Source organism: Polyodon spathula, chromosome 3 (assembly GCF_017654505.1).
Source record: "Polyodon spathula isolate WHYD16114869_AA chromosome 3, ASM1765450v1, whole genome shotgun sequence".
Lineage (NCBI taxonomy): Eukaryota > Metazoa > Chordata > Actinopteri > Acipenseriformes > Polyodontidae > Polyodon > Polyodon spathula.
The window spans coordinates 72851562-72876783 of NC_054536.1; the positions used below are offsets into that span (position 1 = coordinate 72851562).

General features: G+C 36.3%; 2 protein-coding genes across 12 annotated transcripts in view; one reads left to right on the top strand and one right to left on the bottom strand.

Annotated features, from left to right (window-relative positions):
• Positions 1-362: 362 nt before the first annotated feature.
• LOC121313383 (mitochondrial fission regulator 1-like) lies at positions 363-13902 on the top strand. 2 transcript variants are annotated; one of them, XM_041245847.1, is made up of 9 exons: positions 363-439; positions 716-835; positions 4916-5085; positions 5889-5987; positions 9663-9787; positions 10139-10377; positions 11443-11683; positions 11904-12081; positions 12717-13902. In XM_041245847.1, exons 3-9 carry the CDS (start codon positions 5020-5022, stop codon positions 12783-12785), a joined length of 1017 nt encoding a protein of 338 aa, XP_041101781.1. In that variant the 5' UTR covers positions 363-439; positions 716-835; positions 4916-5019; the 3' UTR covers positions 12786-13902. The 2 variants fall into 2 exon arrangements, with proteins under 2 accessions (XP_041101781.1, XP_041101782.1); XM_041245848.1 differs by having other exon boundaries at positions 402-439; positions 716-771.
• Positions 13903-20855: 6953 nt separating this feature from the next.
• The window catches only part of LOC121313384 (high affinity cAMP-specific 3',5'-cyclic phosphodiesterase 7A-like), a 53405-nt gene continuing 49038 nt past the window's right edge, over positions 20856-25222 (bottom strand). For all 10 annotated transcript variants that reach the window (XM_041245851.1, XM_041245850.1, XM_041245858.1 and 7 more), the window contains 4 exons: positions 23062-23206; positions 22615-22711; positions 22271-22351; positions 20856-21263 (listed from right to left, as the gene is read on the bottom strand). In XM_041245851.1, the coding sequence (XP_041101785.1) occupies positions 21052-21263; positions 22271-22351; positions 22615-22711; positions 23062-23206 (535 nt within the window). In that variant the 3' untranslated portion in view covers positions 20856-21051. The remainder of the gene's footprint in view (positions 21264-22270; positions 22352-22614; positions 22712-23061; positions 23207-25222) is intronic.

Here is a 25222-nt window from a genome sequence, read left to right on the forward strand (position 1 = left end):
TTTGTTTGTTCATCCTCCCCCAAAGAATAAATATTTTCATTCTGATTTCATTAATGAGCATGATGGCTATGGGGAACAATAAACTAATAAAATGCTAAAAACAAACATTAGATTTTTTTTTTACCACTTATTTCCTGTATATTTTGCTTAATCACTTAGCGTTTTTTTATGTTTAATTATTACAAACAAACAGAGATGATAGTTAAACACATGGTATCACAAGAACCTTTAACCTATATACAGTATGAACCAAGTAAGACATTTTCTGTGGTAGCAGTTGTGTGTATTACAAATAGCCTTGCTGGGCTCCAGGCACTGGCCCTTATTTTAGCTCCGCCCATCTATGACATCATTGTCTTATCCTTTTTCCTGTCTTTTGCTGGGATTGGGATGAATTGAGTTTGGAGAACAAACAGGGACTGGGCGAATTGACTTTGAGGTGAGTAGTACAAGTAGAGTTTTCTTTCACTTCCGTGTATACGTTTTGGAATGAATGGCCAGCACATTCCCTCTAGTTCTATCTAAAGTTAATGCATTGTTCTATTTTTATATTTATTTTCCTAACAGTGCTAGAATTTAAAACTCTTCCTTGCGTGTAGTAGGAGCCGGTGTTATTATTTTGAATCCCTGTGGGAGGTACAGTTAATTTGGTTGTTTGGATGAAACATTTTGTTGTCAGAGCAGTCGATGTTGTTTTTATTTATTTATTTTTCAGTTGATGCCGTCGTTTGGAGCTGCAGTAACCTTGTGTTTATGAACGTGAACGTGAAGGTGAGCGCAAGACTACCAAATAACTAAGGCCCATAACTACGACTAGTCATCTTTAAGTCGAATGGTAATTAAAAGTGTGTTTTTTGTTTTTTTTTTATTTTTTATGCTGAGCTATTTCAGAATACAACGTTAACAAATTCTTGTGTTTGGCAAGAATTTAATTTATAATATTTAAACTTTTGTTCAGATGTGCTAGGCATCTCTTAAAAGTAAGTTACCGGTACTTTACCGTTACTGTAATTTCTGGCATTTGTATAACAGCCGCCGCTTCTAAGTATCATATTTACGTTTTAAGATCCGTACAATGACAGATCAATTAATCAGTGTAACAGTAAAGCTAAAACGCTGTAGACAGAATTTGATTCCAGTTCATCCTTGATGAAAAAAAACACACTTTTTTGTTGAAAGATGTCGATTTTATTCTAAGAATTGGAGGGTCCTTGGATATTCAAATTGGTATAACCAAAATTAAAGCATACTTCATAAAATGAAACAGATATGCCAGAGCTGCAACACCCGACGCGTATTCCGCTTTCAGATCCACAATTCTAATCATGGGTGTTGAAAAAATAGGCTACTTGAAGTTATTAACCAGCTTGAAACTGTGGGAGAAAGACACTAGGGACCTGGACAAGAAGGTGCACGAAAAGAAAACAAGTACAACAAAATGTAGGCTGCACTCCCCTCCATAAAACAGTATTGCCACAATCCCGTTAGCCGTTATACTGATCATTTTATATATTCAGAAGCGCTCTGTACATTTACTTAATAACCTGCCCTCTCTGGCTGGCTTTTTTTTTTTTTTTTTTTTTTAATTGTTTTATTATTGTTAATATTCAAGACAAATATACAGTAGGCAATATGTACACTAGCATACATCAAACATATCTGAGTAGGGTGCGTTACAGCAAACCAACCAACTTTGATTCCGAACTGCAGTATAGGCAGCTTAGTAACATTCTTCAATATTGGCACTACTGATGGTACTCTATGCTATTTAAGGGTGTCTTTGCGCAGCAGTTAGATTTGATTAAACCATGCTAGCTGTAGTTTTGTGAACAGTCATGCAGGGTAATTAAGGCACTCAAGTTCTGAAGGTCTTTATTTTACATTATTCAAAGTGTTTTGATACATTATTGGGATTTTCAAGATGAACTGCTGCCTCTAACTAGTCAATAATTCTCATCAGTCATCATATTCAAATGATAATATAGATACAGAAATAAACATGTATTTTTCATGTTTTACACGATTATTTATGTAGGCCTAGCTATAGGTCCAGGTATATTCTGTGTTTCCTACATTGTGTTGCGTGTGCTCCAGGGTTCGACATTAACCATGGCCCGGTGGCCCCGGGTCGGTAGAGAGCGCAGTTTGGCCGGTAGTTACGAATCACCACATGCCCGACTGGTTACATATATATATATATATATATATATATTGCATATGGCTTCCGTTTCATGGATCCAGGAAAATGGGTCAGTGTGTCCAAAAAGATGAAAATTAATTTAAAACATTTTTTTAAAAACATAACTACGAACTAATCCTAACTTTCCCACCGCGCGTCATTCTACGTTCGGAATCTGAGACTATGTACTGAAGTGCTCTGTTGGTACTTGTTCCCGCGGCAAATCTTGTACAAATCAGGTTTTCTACAACTAATCAGTAAGCCAAAAGGAAAGTAACTATGAAAAAAAAAAAAATGAAGACGAACATTTAGCGTGGAGGCTTCATTATGACAGTGAAAAAAAGGTAACGTTCTGCCTTGTTTAGCGTCAATTTCCCAGACTTCCAGATTTGTTTTGAATTCAACATTCCGGTCACATCATATCCAGTCTCACAGTAAGATGTCCCGGTCGACACCCAGATTCGCGATCCAATTGTCTAATGTTTTGATTTGAGATCCGATGTGTTCACGTCAAAAATGCCATTCACAATCTTTGCACTCGTTGGTATCACTCAGCAAGATTGGCGCTGGCTTGGGAAAGGCTACAAGCGACAACGTTCAGAGAAGGATTGTTATTATGTTGTATTATGAATATTGTTTTAATAGTGTTTATTATTAGGATTAGGAGTGGGAATTTCGAATAGTTTCCTAATTGAATACACAGGGTGCAACATTTTTATGTATTCGATTACCCGAACTCTGGTCACTTACGCTACCAAGAGTAAAAGGTAAATGTGTGTGTACAAGTAGACACCATAACAGTGTAAGCCGGTAAAGTTTAGCCGGGTTCACAAAGTGTTCAAATAATGTCCAAGACGAGATTTCATCGTTCAATACCCTATTTCATAGGCACAAGTTTTTCCTTTTGTTTTCTGAATTTAAATACAGAACTCAATGAGCAGCAATGTCACAGCCCGTATCTCTTCCAATTAAAGCAACAGTAGCATAATATTGGCTTCCTTTCACAGTTAGAAACATACTGAAAATAAAAACTATCATGAAAAAATACTTAAATATATTGGGCCAGATAAAATTGCATCCGGGCCAGTAAAAACACTAGCTCAGTGGACCCAGTGGCCATAGTTAAAAATCTAAACGTAGAGCCCTGCTGCTCTATGCAGGTGATGCAGACTATTTGAGATAAAGTAAGCGGCACTTGCACAGCATCTATAGGTAGTCAACTGGGCTAGAGCATTTCAGCACCTGTCAGCATTTTTTACACCTTAACTTCTTACCAGCATATTGGGATTGTTTTTACAGTACTATTTTTTTTTTTTTTTTTTTTTTTTTTTTTTAATAGGCCTAAATGTGACTGTTATGAGTATAATAGGAATAGTTTAGTATTTCTGTCAAAACCACGCCATTCAAAAGCGCTCGGTACATTTACATTTATTTAAACTCATGTTTATCACCCGTTTACACAAGGCAAATACAGTCAATTCTTGTTAATGTGAATTTCATGTGATCAGCAAAAAAAAAAAAAAAAAAAAAAAAAAAAAAAAACATCTTATCAGTATTTCTTATTATCAGGAATCTAAGCCAAATGCATCCTGTCAGTTTTTATTAAAATGATCAAATTTCAATTACAGAACAATGACAAGTATTATACATTTAAAACTGCTGTGTGTTTTATTGACAACACAGCTGGAAGTGAACTTTTAAAAAGTATACATTGCAAATGAACTACACTTGAAACCTGCGTGTACAGATACAGATCAGTGGCACCAATCTAATGCATGTGAATACATTTCCCAATACCCTTGACACTTGGTGGTCAATTCCAAAAATAATTCGCACTAACAGGATGTTCATGTTAAGTGAATTCGTGGTTGTGACAAGGTAGCTGAGTGGATACAGGTGCAGAGGTGATGTAGTGCAGGAATGAAACAAACAGAGACTTTAATTTGGTTTGGAAAGGGGTACTTTATTTACTGGTGACCAGTAAACAATTATAACAAAAACAATAATGGGTTTTGCAAACCCAAACAATAATGAAAATCACACATACTCGCCCCACAATAATACGTACACTGTCACCAGACCTGGGTGAGTGCAGTAGTGCTCTTGGTGGGTGATACAGTTTAGTTTTATGTGACAATGGTGCAGTGATGTTCCAGCTTTAGTGACTACTCTTAGCGACAGCTCTGGAAACATGTTAGCTGCTTAATGTACAAACAAGACGATGAATACACAGACAAATAAACAAACACAGAACACTCACGATACTTGTTATTTTTGTTTTGTTTTCTCCTTCACTGGTTCACTCTCAGTCCTTCTTGGTTCTCCATATAAACCAATGCGAAGGAACAGATTACGATCCTCCGTCCCCTTTTATGCTGTCACACATGACCCCTTGGTAAATGAGTGCAACCACCTCTACAATCTGCAGCTGCCACGTCTTTCCCCTTCCAGGTCAAAACGTTCTTGCAACAGAGTCTCACCTTCTTCCAGACTGGCCGACTTCCCGACCCTGGGAAATAACTGTCAGACCAGTCCATCCAGAGACCTTTGTTTTTCGCTGCTTTGTGCCCTCACAGGTCAGGAGGGAGATTTACAACCAAGAATCATTGTATTTCTGTCACAGTATTATACAACGTTTTTGTCATACTAATAGCCGTTGCAGGGATGTATGTAACTGACTTAACTAACTGTATGTAAATGTATTATTTTGAGTATTCCTGACTTTTTTTTTTTCAGAACACCAACCATGAAGCCGATGCTTGCACACAGGCCTGCAGCTGTATGCAGATGGCTGACCTCTGAATGTAGATGCTGAAGATGTTCCCATGCAGTGATCACAGATGATTCATTTTCTTGTTCAGATCATAAGGATGATCCTGGAACATGCAGGTTTAGGCATGGACTCTGTAAGTATTGCATAATGTAATTCACACAAGAACATTTAATCATTTTTTTCATAAACATTTGGTTAGTGGACATAATTCCTGAGCATTATATAAAGATATTTTTACATTAAATAAATAAATAATGCAGTGTCAGGTTGTCGACTTCGACCACTAAAAGAGGCTAAGGGAACATCTGCAGCCTTTTAAAGGAAAAGGGAATGTCATATAAGGATTGCTTTGTCAGTTTGTATAGGGTTTCGCTCATTAACATCAGGGCTTAAGGAATAAAAAAATATGTTTCACAATTTGTTGACATTTAATTTAGAGCAAGGAAATATGTAGTTAAATTAACTATTCATCATCTGCATTTGTTACAGTTATTTTGTTATTTTAAGGGAAATATTCAAAGAGCATCCTGAGGACAGAGTGATTAGAATATGCTTTGATGCTCTGTACTGCAGTGGCACTGGAACAATTTTTAAAGTGGGGGTGCTGAAAGCCATTGAACAAAACTGTGACCCCTGTATATGATGGAAGTCATGCAAAGCCAGAGGGTGCTACTGCACCCCTAGTTCCAGCGCCCCTGCTGTACTGAAGATGAGTTCTGTTTGTATGTAGATGCTCACAGAGCCATGGGTGACTCCAGGGCATTTCTCACAGGATGAATCGACAGCCTGGTAGACTGTGAATACTGAATGTTACTACTGTCTCATTTACTTTTAAATAAGCTAAATTTACTTTTAGGATAAACTTAATTTTAAGAATGTTACATTTAATACTGTATTTGAAAGTCACTGTATGTCTTGTTTAATTTTTTACTTAAGACATTTTGGACAGACAAGCCCTACGGGTCCTCTCGAAGCATCGTAAGGAGAATAGCTACCAGTCTTCCATTGAAACCATGCCCTAGAGTTCAGTTACAGGTATGAAGAGTGGCACATTGGCGCCATAGTTTACAGTCATGTCTAAAATGTTAAAAACTCTTACTTCCTTTTTGTGTGTTCAAAAAAAAAAAAAATGTATGATATGTAATATCATTTCATATTTTGCCTTTCAAAAAATATTTTTGTTTCACTGTAACCTTGATTGTACTTTAATCTGTATTCAGTGTTTGTTATTTGAACTTTCCAACAGTCGTTAATGTGTATGTGCATGCCTATGCCATAGAAATGTTTATGATGGAAATGGATGTTATAATGAATTCTGTGTTTATGAAGGATGAAAAGGACATTTCAAATTCATGCAGACAGAAGCAGCATTTTATTTCTCTCTTGCACACAATGTATAGCTGTGAAACTGTAGGAGGAAATGGAATGTGCTCTATGACATTTTCCTTAATTGAATAATAATGTTTGACTAACAAGAATATTTAACAAATAAAGGGCTCTGTAATACTCAGCTGTCAAAATATATTATGGAAATACACCTCCTTTCTGAAGTAGCAGTTCATTATATATACACACACCACCCACTTGATATATTGCGGGTGTCGGGGTCCAACACAAATCCGCTATATATATATATATATATATATATAGCGAGAGACCCATAGAAAAACAAATAGGATTGTGTCAGGGTCCAATATAAATCCTCTACGCAACCTGCTTTTTCTCATTTTTCGTATAAAAAGCAGCGCACAGTTTTAATTTGTACTGTGGAGGGTAATTGCTTCTCATCAATTTAAGCCTCCAGTTAATTTCATGAACCTTCCTCTCTTTTTTCAAATGCCCAATCCACTGCATTGAAAGAATCCATTCCCAACATATAAGACATGTTGCTAGGGAGCTGCCCTGTGACTTTTGGTAGTGCATTGCTTAAAAATCCGCTTCAGCAAGTAGATAATTAAAATGCTTTGTTTTACTGTGCAATGCATGTGTATATGATAACAGTATGATATTAGTGTTTTGTTTTTAATTGTTTTGTATATTTGTGTTTGATGTGTAGTACAAAATAAAACGAACAGTAATTCTAAGTGAAATTGTCTATGTACAGTGCAGCTAATGCATGCGCAGTTAGACTGTAAAAATGGGGAGCCAACTCCAGGACCGCGATATATCCAAATCAGCACTATAGCGAGGGGCAATATAACGAGGGGTGGGCTAGATATATATATATATATATATATATATATATATATATATATATATATATATATATATATATATATATATATATATATATATTAATCTAACTTCACTATAACAAACCCTTCTTATACGAACCCCCTTTTTTAATGCTCCAAGCAGCAAGAACCGTTTTTTTTTTTTAAAATAGACATCTATTTCTTGTAACTTTTTTTTTCTCATCTACAAAAGCAAAACTTTTGCTACAAGAGAGTTTTCCTATTATTTGTTTTCGAGAAATTTCTAGAAATTATAAATTTCCATTGGGTTAGGTAGACGTTTGACTACAACTGTAAAATCCACAAGTACCCATGACAGTACAACAGTATATTTGTACACAAACACAGTATTGCCATACACAGAAACTAAGGGTGATCTTTATTACAAGTTATACAGAGTATAGTCATGTCATTGTCAGTCTTGTCATTCCAGCTGTGTGTGTGTAACACATTTTCTGTGTGTGCGCGTACAGTTGATGAAAGCGTTCTATTTTGCCATTTCCCAGTATTATTTAAAGTGTACAAATTTGTATAGTACTACATCAAGTTGCCTTGCTTTGCATACTATTCTTTCTCTCTTGTAATAACTTTGTCATTTAGAGATTGCACTGTGTTGTATTTTTTCTGCTTCACTGTAAAGAACACCGCTGAATGTTGCTGGTTCAGTTCACTTCCATTTATCTCAGACATTCTGATTGATCTCTAACTGTGACAGGTGTCTACAGCTGTTCCAAAACCTTAAAAGTATTATTATTATTTAACCTGGAAATTGAAATTATGATTTTAGTACACATGTATGATGTTTATGGATGACTGAAGATCCTGCTGGACTTTATTAATACATCTTTTTATAAAAGCCAACTTTGATTCTTTCTATTTCTTCTCTTCCTTCTGTAGCTGTGCTTGGAGAATGCAGTAAACCTGCTGTAGGTCAGTTCTCTGTTCAAGTGTTGTGTTGGAGTCATTTGAAATAGTAGCATGCATTAACCCTTTGTTTGACGACCACCCTCTCACAAGCACACACAAATAAATTGCTTTACGTTTTTTTTTTTTTTTAAATTGAATAATCTTTTTCATCCAAATAACTTTTTTTCTTTTCTAACCTAACTACTGATATTTCAAACTTGAAAATAGTTGTGTAAATATTTACACAGTCTTGTAATGTAACTGCACCTGCATAAGAGAGTTTGGAAAATAAATGCCATTGCCCCTGTTATTGTGCATGGTAATAAAGTGGTAATGCAAACATTTTATTTGAAAGGGAAATATTTCAAAAGTTTTGATAATGCGTATTTTTTAAAACTGTCTACATGCTCTCATTTTACCCTTTTATATAAAGTAATATAAATACAAAAGGAAATAGAAACCTAACATGTAGTTATTTAGCCCTTACCGGTCCATTTATTCAGCGCTTGTCACGTGCATCAGGTCCAATTTATTTTCACATGTGCTGTTTATTTTACATACACTGTTTAAAAGTAATTTTATTCATAGTAAAACAGGTTTAAAAGGCACTGCATATCAACAGGACTCTCAGTATTGCATCTCCAGCCCTGCCCCACTCCTTGTTCGCTGTATTTATCACATATCTCTTCATAGTAATGCATACTGAGAAATCCTCTCCTGATCACTTGTTTTATCACCAAACTCCTCAATAATACTATCCAAGTCATTATTTTATTATTATTAGTCATTATTACATCTCAGAGTGCTTGGTAAATGTCTGCGATATTCTTTGAGCGCTGGATGCGGAAGCAGCTGGCTTGTTTGTTTATGTCCGTGTTTTGTCTGTGGTGAAGGGACTATGTATTAGATCCGCCTCCTTTTTTTTCCCCCCTCTTCTCTCGGCTTCTGTCCATCTCACTCGTCCATTAAAAGGTTTTTATGTGCTTTTTCCGGAGAAAAAAACGACTAGGGACCTGTGCTTGACGTCTTTTTGATGATGTAATAAAAATTGTAATGTCGGACCTGGTCCGACATAGGACCGCAGAGGGTTAAGTAAATAGTATTTGTCGGGGGGGTGGCGGTATGGGGACGCGACGGAACAGACAGGACGGGACTCTAGCTGCACATACTGGCTTTTATCAAGGAGCACCTGCTACTACCTGACTGGAAAAAATGAAGATGCGAATTTCAGAACTGCAGCAAAAAATGTGAACGTTCCACCAAGCTTTGGGATAAATCGGTTACCCGAAACAACAGTTTATAATGCCAAACAAAGTACTGAAAGTTATTTAAAGTGATCTGGGAAGTGGGAAGCAGCACAGAAATACGTCTTGCAAATGTTGTAACTTCTAGGGGCATGATATTGGCTCTTTAAATATCCCAGTTTAAGGATTGTGCAACATGAAAAATGGAGTAAAAGGAAACAGTTGTAAATAAATCTTGCTTCTGACAAAAGGTTAACAACATTAGCTCCTAGCACTTGATAAATAGTCGTGTTTAACCATGCTTAATATGTTTGTTTTTTTTTAAGCTTCATCCATACCCTGAAGAAGCAGACAGTTCTAACCAGACATCCAATGAAAATGGGATAGTAGCTTCCCTTGCAGATGTTGCCTGGATTGATGAGTATGAAGGTGAATCTTTTACAAGACTCAGGTATGCTCATTGATCACACTTTTAATGTTAAAAACAAGAAGCGAGGCAATAGTTTCTTCAGTTGTAAATCATAAAGGTGTTCACAAGTATCAATTGGTCCTTTATTTATAGAGTGACAAGAACAGAACAAGTCACTTGTGCTCTGTCTTTCGGGTGTGATGTTGTTCTGTGTGACTCTGCAGCTGATGCATAGTTCACACACCCTAGTCTCTGCTAGTTTCTAAGTCGCCTTGGATAAAGGCGTCTGCTAAATAAACAAATAATACTTTATTGAATGTTAATGGCTGTTGTACAAATAAAGCTTGAGAAATATATTTTTATATGTATACTGTATATATATTTTTCTAATAGGTCTAATGTTTGTCCTGGATATATACTTCCTTCTCCGCAAGTACACCGGCTTGGAAAACCTCTCACCAGACAAGTGTCTTTACCAAATATAACCAGAGAAGAGCTGGAACCTAAGACCCCAGTGATTGCTAATGATGAGGCAATACAGAAAATCAGTGCACTTGAAAATGAACTTGCCCAGCTTCGAGAACAAATAGCTAGGATTGTTATTGCACAAGAACAGAATGCATTGATTTCTGGTATGTTTGTATCTATTTAGAAGTTATCAAGTAATAATTTTATTAGGGTACTTTAATCCAACGATTTATGCAAAGCCTCTTCATATGCTACCTTATGTGATGCCAAATCTGGCCAGCCTGCTGGTATTGCTCACAGTTTGGGTGTGCACTCTATACCAGCTTTATGATGATCTGTTTGTGTTCTTTGATTGATTATGAACTAGATATCACAGCTAATGAACTATAATAAGAACCATGCCATTAAACACTCGCGCAACCTTGGGCTTCATCCTGCATTGTTTGTATAAACTTGTACTGCTGCCATCTTCCACCCACTACTGCTAATATCACCTAAACTATTTAGGCTGGCAACTCTCTCAGCAAAATCTAATGGCACCTTTCACTTTGACACCATATAATGTAACACTTTGGTTTCCAGATGATAAAGACCAAACTCTTTGAAATAATGACTTCATACTCTGTACACAAGTATTCTGGGATTCCCTAGATCAAGTTTGAGGTAGTGACTGCATATGTGTTGGGGACCATGACATTGACCTAATATGGGTGCCATATTGAGGTCATGTGACCTTTTTAAGTTACTGCTAAATAGAGATGGTAGACTGAATTGCTGTCTTAATGTTTGGTACACAGCTGTAGTCAATGATACATGCTGCATGCTTTGACACAGAGTCTTTGAAGTTGGCAAACAGTTGTATTCTATGATTTTATCAATAAAGTTACATTAAAGTAATGGCAAGTAGAATTTAACCATTGCACTACCACATTGTCTTTCAACCCTTGGATATATCAATGATACAGATAAATATTATTTTTATTTTTTTTATTTCAAATATCAATTTTACTAACCATTTGGTCTGATATAACATACTTAAATAATACTACTGTATTTGTTCACAAAAACTTGATTGTTTAAATTGCATACACACTAGGTACACTTACCATTACAGTATTTTTTTTGTACAGTAAATTACATGTTCTTACTCTACAAAATATATTTGCTTCCTTTGTTTTAAAATTGTGGCAATAATGTGTATTTTATATGTTTTGTTTCTTTCAACACAGCTGGGTCCTTAACCCCGTTGGCAGCCCCCCCTGTACCACCACCTCCTCCTCCTCCTCCTCCTCCTCCTCCACCAGGTCTTCATCGCAGTGTCTCTGCCATGGATCTTATCAAAGAGCGACGAGGAAAAAAAAACAGCTCTGATAGTGTTCTCCTGGACTCTGGGCCCAAACAGTCAGAAATACCAAACATGTTAGATATTCTGAAAGACATGACCAAAGTGAAGCTACGAACCGTAAAAAAGTGAGTATACTTGAGCCTATATTGCTGTTCCCAAAGCTACTAAGTTCACCATAGTTTTACATAAAGAAAGTTTACTGTTTTCACTGTCATGTGGTTGTGGTTGTTTTTTTCATATTTTTTTTACTATGTCCTTTGTTGGCAACTAGTAGAAGCACATGTTGTATAATGCCTCTATATATATATATATACATACTTTTTTTTAACCTCCTCCACTACACAGACCAATGGAAGGCACATCAAAAACAAAACCAGGTGACCCAACAGATGCAGCAGCTCTAATAGCAGCGGCTTTAAAACGAAAATTTGCTCATCGCTATAGGAATGACAGTGAAAATGAAAAAGAAATGAAAATTCCAACTTCTGAATGCAACACTGCAGCAGAGACAGAGATCCCATTTGTAAGTACTTTTAACATCCCTGTGAAAGGGGCTTCAGAGTATAATCTTAGCAATCCGTGCTATGTAACATGCAGCATGCGAATACAAATCACAGTTGTAGCAGTAACTAAATAATTCCAGCCAAACTTAAGCCTCTGTTATCCAAATCAGTACAGTACTAGAGTCCCGTGGCTTGTTGCATAAAACACCAAGTTCAGTGTCTCCATAGTTTTCCCCATAAGTGTTTATTGAGTTTAAAGGGGTTGCAGAAAGCAGCTCAACAATTTAAGTCAATACACAAGTTAAAGGAAAGCATGTCCTTCCATATTCTACTAATAAATGATAAACTACAAGAGAATTGATTATTTTCACTAACTTCAATAGGGATACTACAATTCTAGTTTAAAGGCACTGGTAGTTAAACCACCACAATTATTTTTTTATATGTATTTAGTTAGAAGATAAACTGTCCATGTTTTCCCTGATTATATATGTGTGTGTGTGTTTTGTGATGAATATAATTTAGAAATGTATGAAAACACATGTGTGTGTTTTCAACAAGATTCTTTGTTTGCCACAAATGAAACACTTGCTGTACATGGTAGAAAGGATAACTACATATTTTAAGGTACTTTTTTTTTTCTTCCCTTTTTTAGTTTGGACAACACATGCTGAAATCTACTGGCAAAAGAAAGGTGTTAGTAAGCAGCACCTCTAAACCTTAAAGGCCCAAAAAAATCTACTTGAAGGAAATGGCTCTCATCTCAATTTTTAGCTTATAAAAGCATAATTCCATCACAATTCAGGAGTAAGTAGCTTCAAATGACAGTTTAAAAAAAAAAAAAATAATAATAATTTTAATGAAGTTTGTAATGATTCTGTGTGTGATTTCTTTTGTAATTACAAAAGGGCTGGCCTTTTCAGTTAAGGTGCTTTGACAGGTCTGTGTTTAATATGGTGTTATTCAGTTCATGTTTGAGTAATTGCTGTAAGAACCACTCAGAATCATTACACACTCCTAAAATGTTACCAGGGCAGCAGAAACAGAACTACAAGTATAGATTGAAGCGACTTACTCTTTAAAGTTTATAGAATACTAAATAGATGTTCAAGAAATGTGTTTTATTTTTAATTTTTAAAAATTAATATTTAAGATATAATAGTTTGTTACTTTCAATACATGTGAGACGCTCTCTCTTTGGTTGAATGAGTCATTAGGAAGCATGACTCATTATTTAATTACCTCCAATTTAGTGTTTTAAAAGACTGCCTTTTTTAATGTTTCATAAAGTGTGCCAAGTGAGTACAGTAAGACTTTAACAAAAAAGTCTAAATGGTACACTAGTGATTTTTTCCATCAAAGAATAATTTCAAATCCCACGGAGGGAAGATACGTATTTTGGGAAATCTAGTCTATGTTATTGCTGAACAGACAAATTAGTCAATATGGTGAGTGTGTATAGTGTCTCTTACTTTACTGTAAAAGAGATGTCATCTTGTGCATTTTGGGTTAGAGAATTATAAGGCAAATCTGAGCAGACAGTTTGCGAAATGATGCCTCTTATATCAAGTGACACCATATACATAGCACTTTTGCAAAAACAAAGATCATACTCTGGGAACTTCTTTTACTGCTTGAGATAATTTTTATTTACATTTGGCCAAGTTCTGTTTAGCTTAGGTGTATTTTGTACTGGCAATTTAAACTCAAGATTTACACTTGATGCTTACTGTAATGCTTTAAAACATGCTTGCAGTGATTTAATATTCCAATAAACAGAGTAGACCCTTGTGCCTGATTATTAAAAATAATCAGACTAATAAAGAAAATCTGCATTTTAACTCTTGTTGATTTGTTCTTTTAAAACCAATTTTTAATTTTTTTTTTTTGTCCCTCTAAAATATAAATATCTCATACGGGACCAATTATAGTGTTGCTCCATGTCATGCAATTCCCAAAAATCCCCTTACATTAAACCTAATTTAGACCATATACAGCTGTAAGCAAAAGTATTGGTACCCTACACTTAATACGAGAATTCAAGAAAACATGTTAAATACAAGCATTTAGTGATCATTAGCCACTAATTAATATGACAAAAACCAGAATACACAATTCCTGGTAGTTCAACAAACAATCTTTAAAAAAAAATAAAAAAAATAAAACACTTGTAAGAAAACAAGGCCTAGTATTTTCTTACTATCTGTCGAGACCCAAGAGTAAAAATTACCAGACATGACAAACCATTTCAAAGCACAGTAATCAGGTTGTATTATTAATATACAGGTAAAGTTATACAAAGAAATTCGCTACCACTAGAGTTTGTGAATTAGCCCTGATACAGAATAACAGATAAAGTAAAATACTGGAAAGTTGTGTCAGCCGCTCCTGCATTTTCCAACTATGTTGTGTTACACATTGTAAGAAAACCCACCCTGCAATAAATACATTCTCTAGCCCCACCCTCTGCTTCCACATTCCTCAGACAGGCAGATCAAGGGAGAGGGGGGAGGTGGAGAGAGAGAAACAGACACAAACAGTGAGACTAATAAGAATCCTATTGCATAGCACTTTCACCCATTCCTAGCAACCATTACATGCACTGAACTAATTCAGTTATCAACAAGAAATAGTCAATGAAATTATTAAAAGTAAATTACAAACACTAAAATTGCTAAAAGTACCAAATGTTACACACTTAAGCAATTTTCAAAATGTATTCATTTGGCAAAATTATTAATGTAATTTACATTATATAAAATTATATATATATATATATATATATATATATATATATATATATATATATATATATATATATATATATATATATATATATATATATATATATACATATATGATCTATATATACAGTTCCTTGCAAAAGTATTCAGACCCCTGACCAATTCTCTCATATTACTGAATTACAAATGGTACATTGAAATTTCGTTCTGTTTGATATTTTATTTTAAAACACTTAAACTCAAAATCAATTATTGTAAGGTGACATTGGTTTTATGTTGGGAAATATTTTTAAGAAAAATAAAAAACTGAAATATCTTGCTTGCATAAGTATTCAACCCCCACACATTAATATTTGGTAGAGCCACCTTTCGCTGCAATAACAGCTTTAAGTCTTTTGGGGCAAGTATGTACCAGCTTTGCACACAGTGTCGGAGTGATTTTGGCCCATTCTTCTTGGCAGATTTGCTCCAGGTTGTTCAGGTTGGTTAGACGATGCTTGTGGACCGCAATTTTCAAATAGTGCCACAGATTCTCAATGGGATTAAGATCAGGCCTTTGACTGGGCCACTGTAGGACATTCACCTTTTTGTTCTTGAGCCACTCCAATGTTGCTTTGGCCTTGTGCTTGGGATGATTGTCCTGCTGAAAGGTGAATTTCCTCCCAAGCTTCAGTTTTTTAGCGGACTGAAGCAGATTCTCTTGCAGTATTTTCCTGTATTTTGCTCCATCCGTTCTTCCTTCAATTGTAACAAGATGCCCAGTCCCTGCTGATGAGAAGCATTCCTACAGCATGATGCTGCCACCACCATACTTCACTGTAGGGATGGTATGTCTTGAAGCATGGGCAGTGTTAGGTTTGCGCCATACATAGCGCTTTGAGTTTTGGCCAAAAAGCTCTATCTTGGTCTCATCTGACCACAAAACCTTTTCCCACATCACAGCTGGGTCACTCTCATGCTTTCTGGCAAACTCCAGACGTGCTTTCAGATGGTACTTTTTGAGTAACGGCTTCTTTCTTGCCACCCTCCCATACAGGCCAGTGTTATGCAGAGCTCTTGATATGGTTGACTGGTGCACCATTACTCCACTCCCAGCCACTGAACTCTAGCTCCTTCAAAGTGATTGTTGGCCTCTATGGCTTCTCTCACAAGTCTCCTTCTTGTTTGAGCGCTGAGTTTTGAGGGACGGCCTTTTCTTGGCAGTGCCTGGGTGGTGTGATGCAGCTTCCACTTCCTGATTATTGATCCAACTGTGCTCACTGGAATATCCAAACACTTGGATATTATTTAGTACCCTTTCCCTAATCTATGCATTTGTATTACTTTATCTCTAACTTATGTAGAATGCTGTTTGGTCTTCATTTTCCTTCAGATTCACAGCCTTACCAATGATCCTTCAACAGTGGGGTTTTTATCCAGAAAATGTGACAGCAACTTTAATGGTTCACAGGTGGAGGCCAATGGTAAAGGTCATCGGTGCAAACTGGGAGCTTCCACAGCACAGGGGTTGAATACTTATGCAAGCAAGATATTTCAAGTTTTTTATTTTTCTTAAAAATATTTCCCAACATAAAACCAGTGTCACCTTACAATAATTAAGTGTTTTAAAATAAAATATCAAACAGAATGAAATTTCAATGTACCATTTGTAATTCAGTAATATGTGAGAATTGGTCAGGGGTCTGAATACTTATATATATATATATATATATATATATATATATATATATATATATATATATAAAATATTAGAAAACCATTATGCAGTATCTAATCTGTATTATAAAGTCAATAATCAGAAAAAGTAGTAATTATTTCTAACATCTGTCGAATGACCTTTTGGCAACAGCAGGACATGACTACCGAACAGTATAAAAAAAAAAAAAAAAAAAAAAAAAAATGGAACACCAAAATCCACAATCAGAGCAATAATCAAGAAACCACAGAACTAATTCAACTGAAACACTTGAAAGAAGTGGACATCCAAAGAAAATTACGAGTTCAGTACTACCTACTAATGCAGCAAAAAAAAAAAAAAAAAAAAAAATTCAAGATTAACAGCCAGACCTAAAGAAAGACTTAAAAGCATCTGGAATAATATGGCAAGAGCTGTACAAAGTCACATGAAAATGAACCATCAAGAAATGTAAATAGGAATCTGAAGCATTCTTCAACAAAGTGATCTGGTCCAATGAGGCTAAAATTTCCCCAAAAATGGACCAGTGTGTTTGGAGAAAAAAAAGAAAGCCTTTTAGTCCATGAACCAAAACTCAATGAAGAAAATCTTTTCACCTGCAGTTAAACGTGGAGGTGGTTCAATCATGATATGGGGGTGTTTTAGCAGTTCAGGGACTGGAAGCATTTATGTGATTGAAGATCAAATAAATGCAGCAGCCATGTATCAAAACATTCTACAGGGTACAATGATATCTTCCAACTCACTAATGACCCAAAACATGACTGTCAACTGAAATTCTTGAAGAAAACAAACATCTAATTTCTGGAATGGCCTTTGCAATCACCAGATCTCAATCCAATAGAAATGCTTTGGACTGTTTTAGTTGTCCTAAATTACAAAACAAAGTTTTTTTAAATTTCAGTTTGTACTTTATATTTAAAAGGGATTTGTATTAAAAAAAAAAAAACAAGGCATACAGTTTATTTTGCACTCCTTAGGGGTGTAAGGATACACGCAGTGATTTGCGGGTGCGAAACCCCATAATGCTGCTGTAAATTGTGTTTAGCAGCCGTAAAGTCTGATTTTAACAGTCGCTACAAATGTGGTGTGTGTAAAGAATGGTGTTCACCTGGTGTTCTGCACCCGCTGATAAATTTGCACTTTGTCATCATTGATCCATTAAAATATACTGAAATGCATTCAAATGAAGAAAAGAGCATGGAATTGGGCGGGATCTGGATACTAAGCGGGCGCAAACATTATAATGTGATGTAAGAATTTTGCCTTGCACTGAGGCAATTGCTGACCCTCCAAAAACTTTACACCTCTTATTACAAGGAGCAAACCATTGTAGATGCGAGTAACTAAGAGCTGTATAAAAGCACACCCCTGTCATTGGCTTCAGGATGGCTGCTGTGGTGCACTTCCTGATGCAGTGACACTTGGCTCTTGTTGAGGAGAGGCAGGAACATGTTCGGAGGAGAAGGGCAAGATGAAGAAGACCCTGCATATTCAATCCCAGGGTCACTTTGTTAGGGACAATGCTGGACACACTTTATTACAATTGTTTTGCATGACTGTATTTACATTAATAAAAGTGTCGTTTCTGCTTTGAAATGAAAAAGTAAGATCATTTAAAAGCCAACTTAGTTATTTCACAGAAAACACCTGTGGACACTGCAGTGTAACAATGTGGGAAAGCCATTGAGCCATCAAATATAAAGTCACAATAATCCTTAGTCTCTTGTTAAGCATCCAGTTGAGAGGATCTTGTATAAATCTGAAAAATCTGCTTGCATTTATTCACTACTGCTAGTGTCTAATAACTAGGGCCCTGTGTTTTTCTTTTTTTTTTTTTAACCTGTAATTTAGCACTACAGCCACAAGATGGCGATATAGCCTCCACAGTAAACCACATACGTAATGAGCAATCATTAAAACAATCATCTCATTACGTTACTTGAACAAATTGAGATGGCTACTGACATTTATTTAACTCTTACGTATAAGAGGATTTAAAAATTATGTTTTTTTCAATATTATTTCAGAGGTCAAATGTAAATACATTATTTACAAGTTTAATTTAGCAGTACATTTTTTAGCAAATCATTTCGTAAAAAAAATTATTGTATTTTCTTAGTAACTGTATCTCACCGGGCACAAATATATATTTTCATCAACAGAAGAGATTTGGGCAGGCCCTGCCCAATATAAATCTGACTAACTTTGGCCCTTACCATCAGAATGAAGTTGTCAGCACACAGGTTCTAGAGGCACATCATGCCAGGATCAAAAGAAATTCCTGAAGACCTCCGGAAAAAAGCTGTTGATGCCTATCGGTCTGGAAATGGTTAGAAAGCCATTTCTAAAGGTCAGCTGGTATGGATAGCTGTGATGGGATGTAACTGGCATACTGTACTTGTTCTAAAAATAACTGTTGCAAGTAGATATTTAGGGTTGTAGCTCTAAAACCAAGGGTCTCCAACCCTGGTCCTGGAGAGCCCCTATCCAGCAGGTTTTATGTGTCTTTACATCATCAGTGGCTAAAGATCTGGAACACCTGCCAATTTTGACTAATTAAGACAATAACTGGTTCAATTAAGTAACCGAGAGACTGGTTGAAACGAAAACCACCAGCCACAGTAGCTCTCCAGGACTAGGGTTGGAGACCCCTGATCTAAAGCATCAGCACATTCACTTTTCCATATCAGAACTAGAATTAGAATACAAAAAATGTTATTTGTTCCAAGGTAGTACCTTGATGGGAATGTACAGTAGCCTGGTGAAATTCAAAAGCTAATTCAGCATTTGTCTTGACTAATTTTACAGAAAAATACAAATTCATAATCTTAAATTTATAAAAGTGCTGTTTTTATTTTATTTTTTTTAAATTGAGCTCTTGCACTGTAACCCAATATTCACAAGACTAGATTGCTGGTACATTGGTGCAAACATATGCAAACTTGTTTATTCATCAAAATGCAACTGAAACAGGCACGTATAACAAAGATGAATACAGCAAAGCTTTTCCAAACAGTTTCACACTCAAGTCTTCTCCCCAAAAAGACTGTCACAATAAATTGTAAACAGGATTATCAAAGTCTTTTACAGTAATAACAAGGAAAAATACAAATTAAGAAAAGCACCTGTTTTCATTCAGAAAACAAAACCAATACAATTGTGCTTACTGTACAGAATCAAAACAACCTAAAACAATACAAAATATGAACAAAACGGAATGTTTGAAGTTTAAAAATAAATCGTTATTCAATTTCTAACCAAAAAAAAATATATTAATAATAATTTATCACCCCAAGGCCAACAGTTTGACAATGCAATAAAAAAAGAGAAGACTAAAAAACAATTCACCACTTTATGAAAGGAAAAAATGGTTTGGTCACTTAGCTTTATGCATAGTTTTAAGGCATCTGTAGCAATGTCTTACTTTTTCAATGAAACATTAATTTTCCTTGCGTTGAAGGGGGACAGGTTTTAAGATACCTGCCTTGCCTTAGTTTCCTCCAGATAAATTGGCAAATACCCTGAGCTAATTTTATATATCTAAAATAAATTTAGTCTTTTTGGCACGTGAAAGAGCTGTTCAAGTGTAAGGATCGTAATAACCATGTGCTTTGCCATCATTAAAAGATCCACAGATTTTTACGATGACAGCTGCCCAAACGGTTCAAAAGTCCAGATGAAAAAGGTGAAGTTCAAAGGAGTCACATGTTCCAACCTCTACTGGACTGTAGGCTGGGCTGCTTACTATATATAATATGGTGGAATCAAGTCACAGTGCAACACTATTGAGAACTGGAGGCTTTTGTGGCATCCGGTGTGTTTGTTAGAGCTGCAGCCTGAATTTTGTTCTTTCAGCAATAGGACAAAATTCCTATTTAAGTGGTTCTTCACACCTGTGCTTCAATGCAAGTTACAGAACCAACTTTACAAAAAAAAAAAAACATCATTTGTAAACGGTCTTCATGGAGGCAGCAAAAGGAGTGGGCTTTTCACATCTTGTCTAGATTTTATAATAAAAAGGAAGATAAGCTTAAAATGCATTACTAGATTTGGGTACTCTGTACAGTTATGAAGAAACCCCAATACTAAATCAGCTTTTAAGAAATAATAATTCTAAAAAAAAAATTTAAAAAAATAACAGCTATAACAAATTAAAGTGTTCAATTAGCACTTTACCAGAACAAAAGTAATCTTCCTGTACTGTTCCCTTTCAAGAATGATGCTTTTAAGATAATTAGGCAAAAAAACAAAAAACAAAAAAAATAAAAAGCCAAATGAGGTATCTATGTATTGCTTTATGAAATACACTTCCTTCCCTCTACACAATAAAAATTTTTGTTCTGTTTTGGGGGGGAGGGGGGAGGGGGGGGGACAGGTAATTAAATCAGGAAAAGCATATAACTTGATTCCTTTCTGGTATGGTTTTCCATGCAATCAAGGTAGTTGAAGTGAAGTCAGGTTCTATTCCTCTTTCCCATAGTTTCTGACCCCTTTCACTTACGTCAGGTCAAGTTTACTGTACTGTATGTGTGATCTGGGACAAAGGGTCATAATTCTCGGCTTTCCTGAGGTAAAATGTCAGAGTCAGTCTCTTCTAAGGTAGGATCAGTGTCATCCCCACTGCTCGCCTGCTCCTGTACCATTCCCCTCCAGCCAGCTTTGTTCAGTGCAAGGTAGCCGAGCATCGTCTGAGAGAGCTTGGTGTCGGAGAACCGAGCCCACTCCACAAACAGGGGCTCCACCACGTAGGTCATGAAACCTGGGACACAAGAAGACACCATTAAGAATGCTCCAGGAATATTAACATCCATTTATCGTCAATCTGAGGTTCTTCACATAGCCCCCTATGGCAGGGTGATTGCCCTGCACAATGGGGAATTAGTGTTTGTAATTTGTATGTGGAAATGGGTTTATTGTGTGACTTTTTGGAGATGATTTGTGTGACTAAATTATTGTTTACAGACAGGCGCTCAATTGAGACTTACTGCCTGCTAGGCTTGGTTGAGGGGAAGGACAGCAAGTGATTGGCTGTGCCAGTCCTCAAATCAGCAGGTGGGCGGGTCTTGACCAAGTGTCCATCAGTTTAAAAACATCCGGTGGAGATCGCAAGGCGACTGCAACGCCATGCTACAGAGGGGAGCTGTACATACGAAGGAGGACAGAGTCCGCTCTGCAGGAACGACAGCTACGCAACCCTGAAACTGCAAGTGGTGCTGGTGAAGGCAATGCCCAGCCAATGCCGTATGAAGCAGCAGGAGTCATCGCATGAATACCGGCTCATAAGTAGGTTAGTTTCGGGGATAGCGATCCCATGTGATGTACTGCGAGGGTTATGTAGTGTAGCCGGTTCCTGGAGCAGGACGCCTCATTTATAAGGCTAGCGCTCACCCTGTGTGGCACCTTTTATTTGTAGCTTTTGTACTGTGTTTTATTTTGCTTTTGAACAGCTTGCTGTGTCCTCTGTGCGTTACCTTCCCTGGTAATGTCACATGACCCCTTTGTTTGTTTACTTTTGCATTAATAAATCCTGTGCTGGTGTTTCAACTCCACCTCCCATGTCTCTGTATTGCCTAAGCAGCTGTTACCCACACATGTGACATGAGCACCGTGTCACACCCACACAAACATGTCTCTGCTTTGGAAGAACAATCCTTGGGTGCAGATCTCACTATCAGTTATTTGGTCATTCATGGCATTAAACTGATAGAACAGAAAGACTTGAGACAGTACATTCCACGTATTACATAGAGAGGAAAGTTAGCTTACCCATTTGAATATTTTCAATAGTTTGTGTTTGTCTGTCACACAGTGGGCTTACATCTAGTTTATGTTTCTTTTCAACATCACCTAAAAAGAAAAAACATTGACTTTGAAAACATTTTACATAGTAGGAAAGGTAATATGGTTCTGTATACCCCAGAATGCAAGCTAGTCTAACTAAATATGATGGACCAATGGCTTATTGCTGCAACATCCAAAACTGATCCTGAACCAAAGGTAACCATTCAGCCACCACAGCAAAAACAGTCAATTTATGGGAGGTGGTGAACATGGGCTGGCGCAGGTTACTCTACAATTCTGAATTCATGCGCTGCCATTTGTGAACTTGCCTTGATGGAAGAATTCCTCAGTCACTTTCTCACTCCACTGCTTACTCAGTTCCCAGGTCCTGCATGGGTTACAAATATCAGCACACTTGAGTGCCATCTGCAAAAAAGAGAAGAGAACAGTGGTGGTACCTTGTACAATTCTAACGTGCACACACAGAGCATACCAGTTTTTCTTTGAATTAAAATAAGGAATAATGCGTTGAGAAATACATGTACTGTACATTCGGAATATACCTTAAAAGAAAACCGAATCATTTCAACATTGACAAATACCAGTTTAAAAAAATGGATCCCCCTTTTCCTTATTTATTTTTAACATTTGTATTTTGCTTCAGTGAGCTGCGGTGGAGTGTGCCAGTTTAATTTACAGCTTTAATATTCATACTATCTAATTGTGAAAATAGGATTTCAACAATTTTAATGATACCAGGAGTATGACAGGTTTACCTGAAGAATAAAATGTCGATGACCAGCATCGTCTAAACGTAGGTCTTCCCTATCCAAATGGGTTCTAAACTGCAACAAGTATTCATTCTGTCGGCTGATGTCAGTGGCTAGAATGAGAGAACCCAACTGTCTCTCCATTCCCAACCTAAACAAAACAAACATGTTGAGCCAGTTTCAGTGAAATGGAATAAATGAATGAGACTTTTTTTACACTACTGTAAGCATTTGAAAAGCACATTCTGAAAGTAAATTAGAATAAAAAAATGTCAGCATATACAATGTATTTATGTGGAACAACAGTGACACCAAGTGGCCAGACATTTCCACGCACTTTATGCCTTCACTTATTAAGTTTGAAAACTTTACTACAGTATAAACTACTGAAATTCTGGTAAGCTTTTTAAAAACACAACATTTTATGCTTTGCTATTTAAGCATAGACAATGTTTTACTGTCTATTACACAGTGTGTGTGTGTGTGTATATATATATATATATATATATATATATATATATATATATATATATATATATATATATATATATATCACGGAGTTCGTTGCCCCTTTAAGATAGACCCAGGACACAAAAATTGACTTTTACGGCGCTGACGCGCACTTTTTAATAAACACAGAAATGAAAACCAAACAAATGCCTAGCTCCCTCTTGGAGCTCTGACTAAACATACACTGTTCCTCACTAAACCACAGGACGGCTAAGCCGTTTACCTGACAAACACCAAATGGACGGGTCTTTTTCGCACCTCTTCGGTGAATTTAGTTATACACAACTATTTGTATTTTTCTTTGTGAATTTGTTTTTAACACATGGTTTTTGATATCAATATACTGTTACAAAAACCTAATGACTTCCAACGGTCACAGTTTAGGTAGAACCGTTTATTGAAACTGGATCCCTGTACCCCCCTCCCTGATTTAGTGGATAATATATATATATATATATATATATATATACACACACACACACACACACATCAAAAGAAACACACAGCACATTTATTTTTGAAAAAATAAGTTATATGACAACATGTTTTTGGTTTCTTTGTAATCGCCTTGATCGTTCATCCTTGAATGACTTTGACTGAAGGACATTCACTAAATCACCTAATTAGCGAGACAGTTGATTGGACACTGGATATGGAGTGATTTCAGCTATTGAACTGCAAGCTTGAACAAAAGCATAAAAGAAACACAGAAAAAAAAACAATATGCCACATCTGTCAAGAGAGCAGTGCCTTCGTGCAATCGACACGTTGTGAGGCTGAACTAGGGCAGCGTACTGTGGCTTGCCGTCTTGGGTGCTCACAGCCAGCAGTTTCAAACCTGGTGAGACGGTATAACCAGATACACACTGTCAACGACAGGCCATAGACTGGGAGACCAAGAGTCATAACACCTGCCCAAGACAGACAGATCATTTTGCAGCATCTTCGTGATTTCAGTTGTTAATCAGCACAATAAAAAGTCACTGCACCTGATCTTAAACAGAGTTTGTCACTTTTCGATCCAATCTAGTGAATTTCATCCAAATATAAGTGCTAAGTTTCTTTTGATGCTCAGTATAAAAGAGCCAACTTCTCAACGTTCTGGTAAGTTTACATACCTTTGTCAAGGGAAAGCGAGTTTGAAAACAAACAATGGAGGTACTTATATAAAAAAATATAAAATCCAGGGCTGGCAATGGAACGTGAAACAAGCAACGTGATTTGTCGAGCAAGATTCCAGCTGTCCGTACACTGGATGGATATGAACAGTTGGAGCCTTGTCACATATTCTAAATCGTTGCGCTGCCTCACAGAATTTAAAGTAGCGGTAGCCATTTTGCTTAGTTATAGATGTACAGCTGAAACTATGAAACTGAGTGACCAATTAACTGCAAAAAAATCCCAAAGTAGTAAGGAGACATACTGATTTGGATGAAGAAAAATTAAATGAACTGGAAGATAGCAAAACAGAGAGAGAAAAAAAAGCTGTCTTTATACTCATTCACCCCGACTTTGTCACTTCAAATAATGTATTTTTAGCGGTTTGTAAACACTGCACGTCATTCATCCCTCTACGACACAGATCTTGAACAAATTACTGAAATCCGAGACATCGTTGAATTTATTTTTATTCCTCACGTCTGTTCTGCTCTAACAA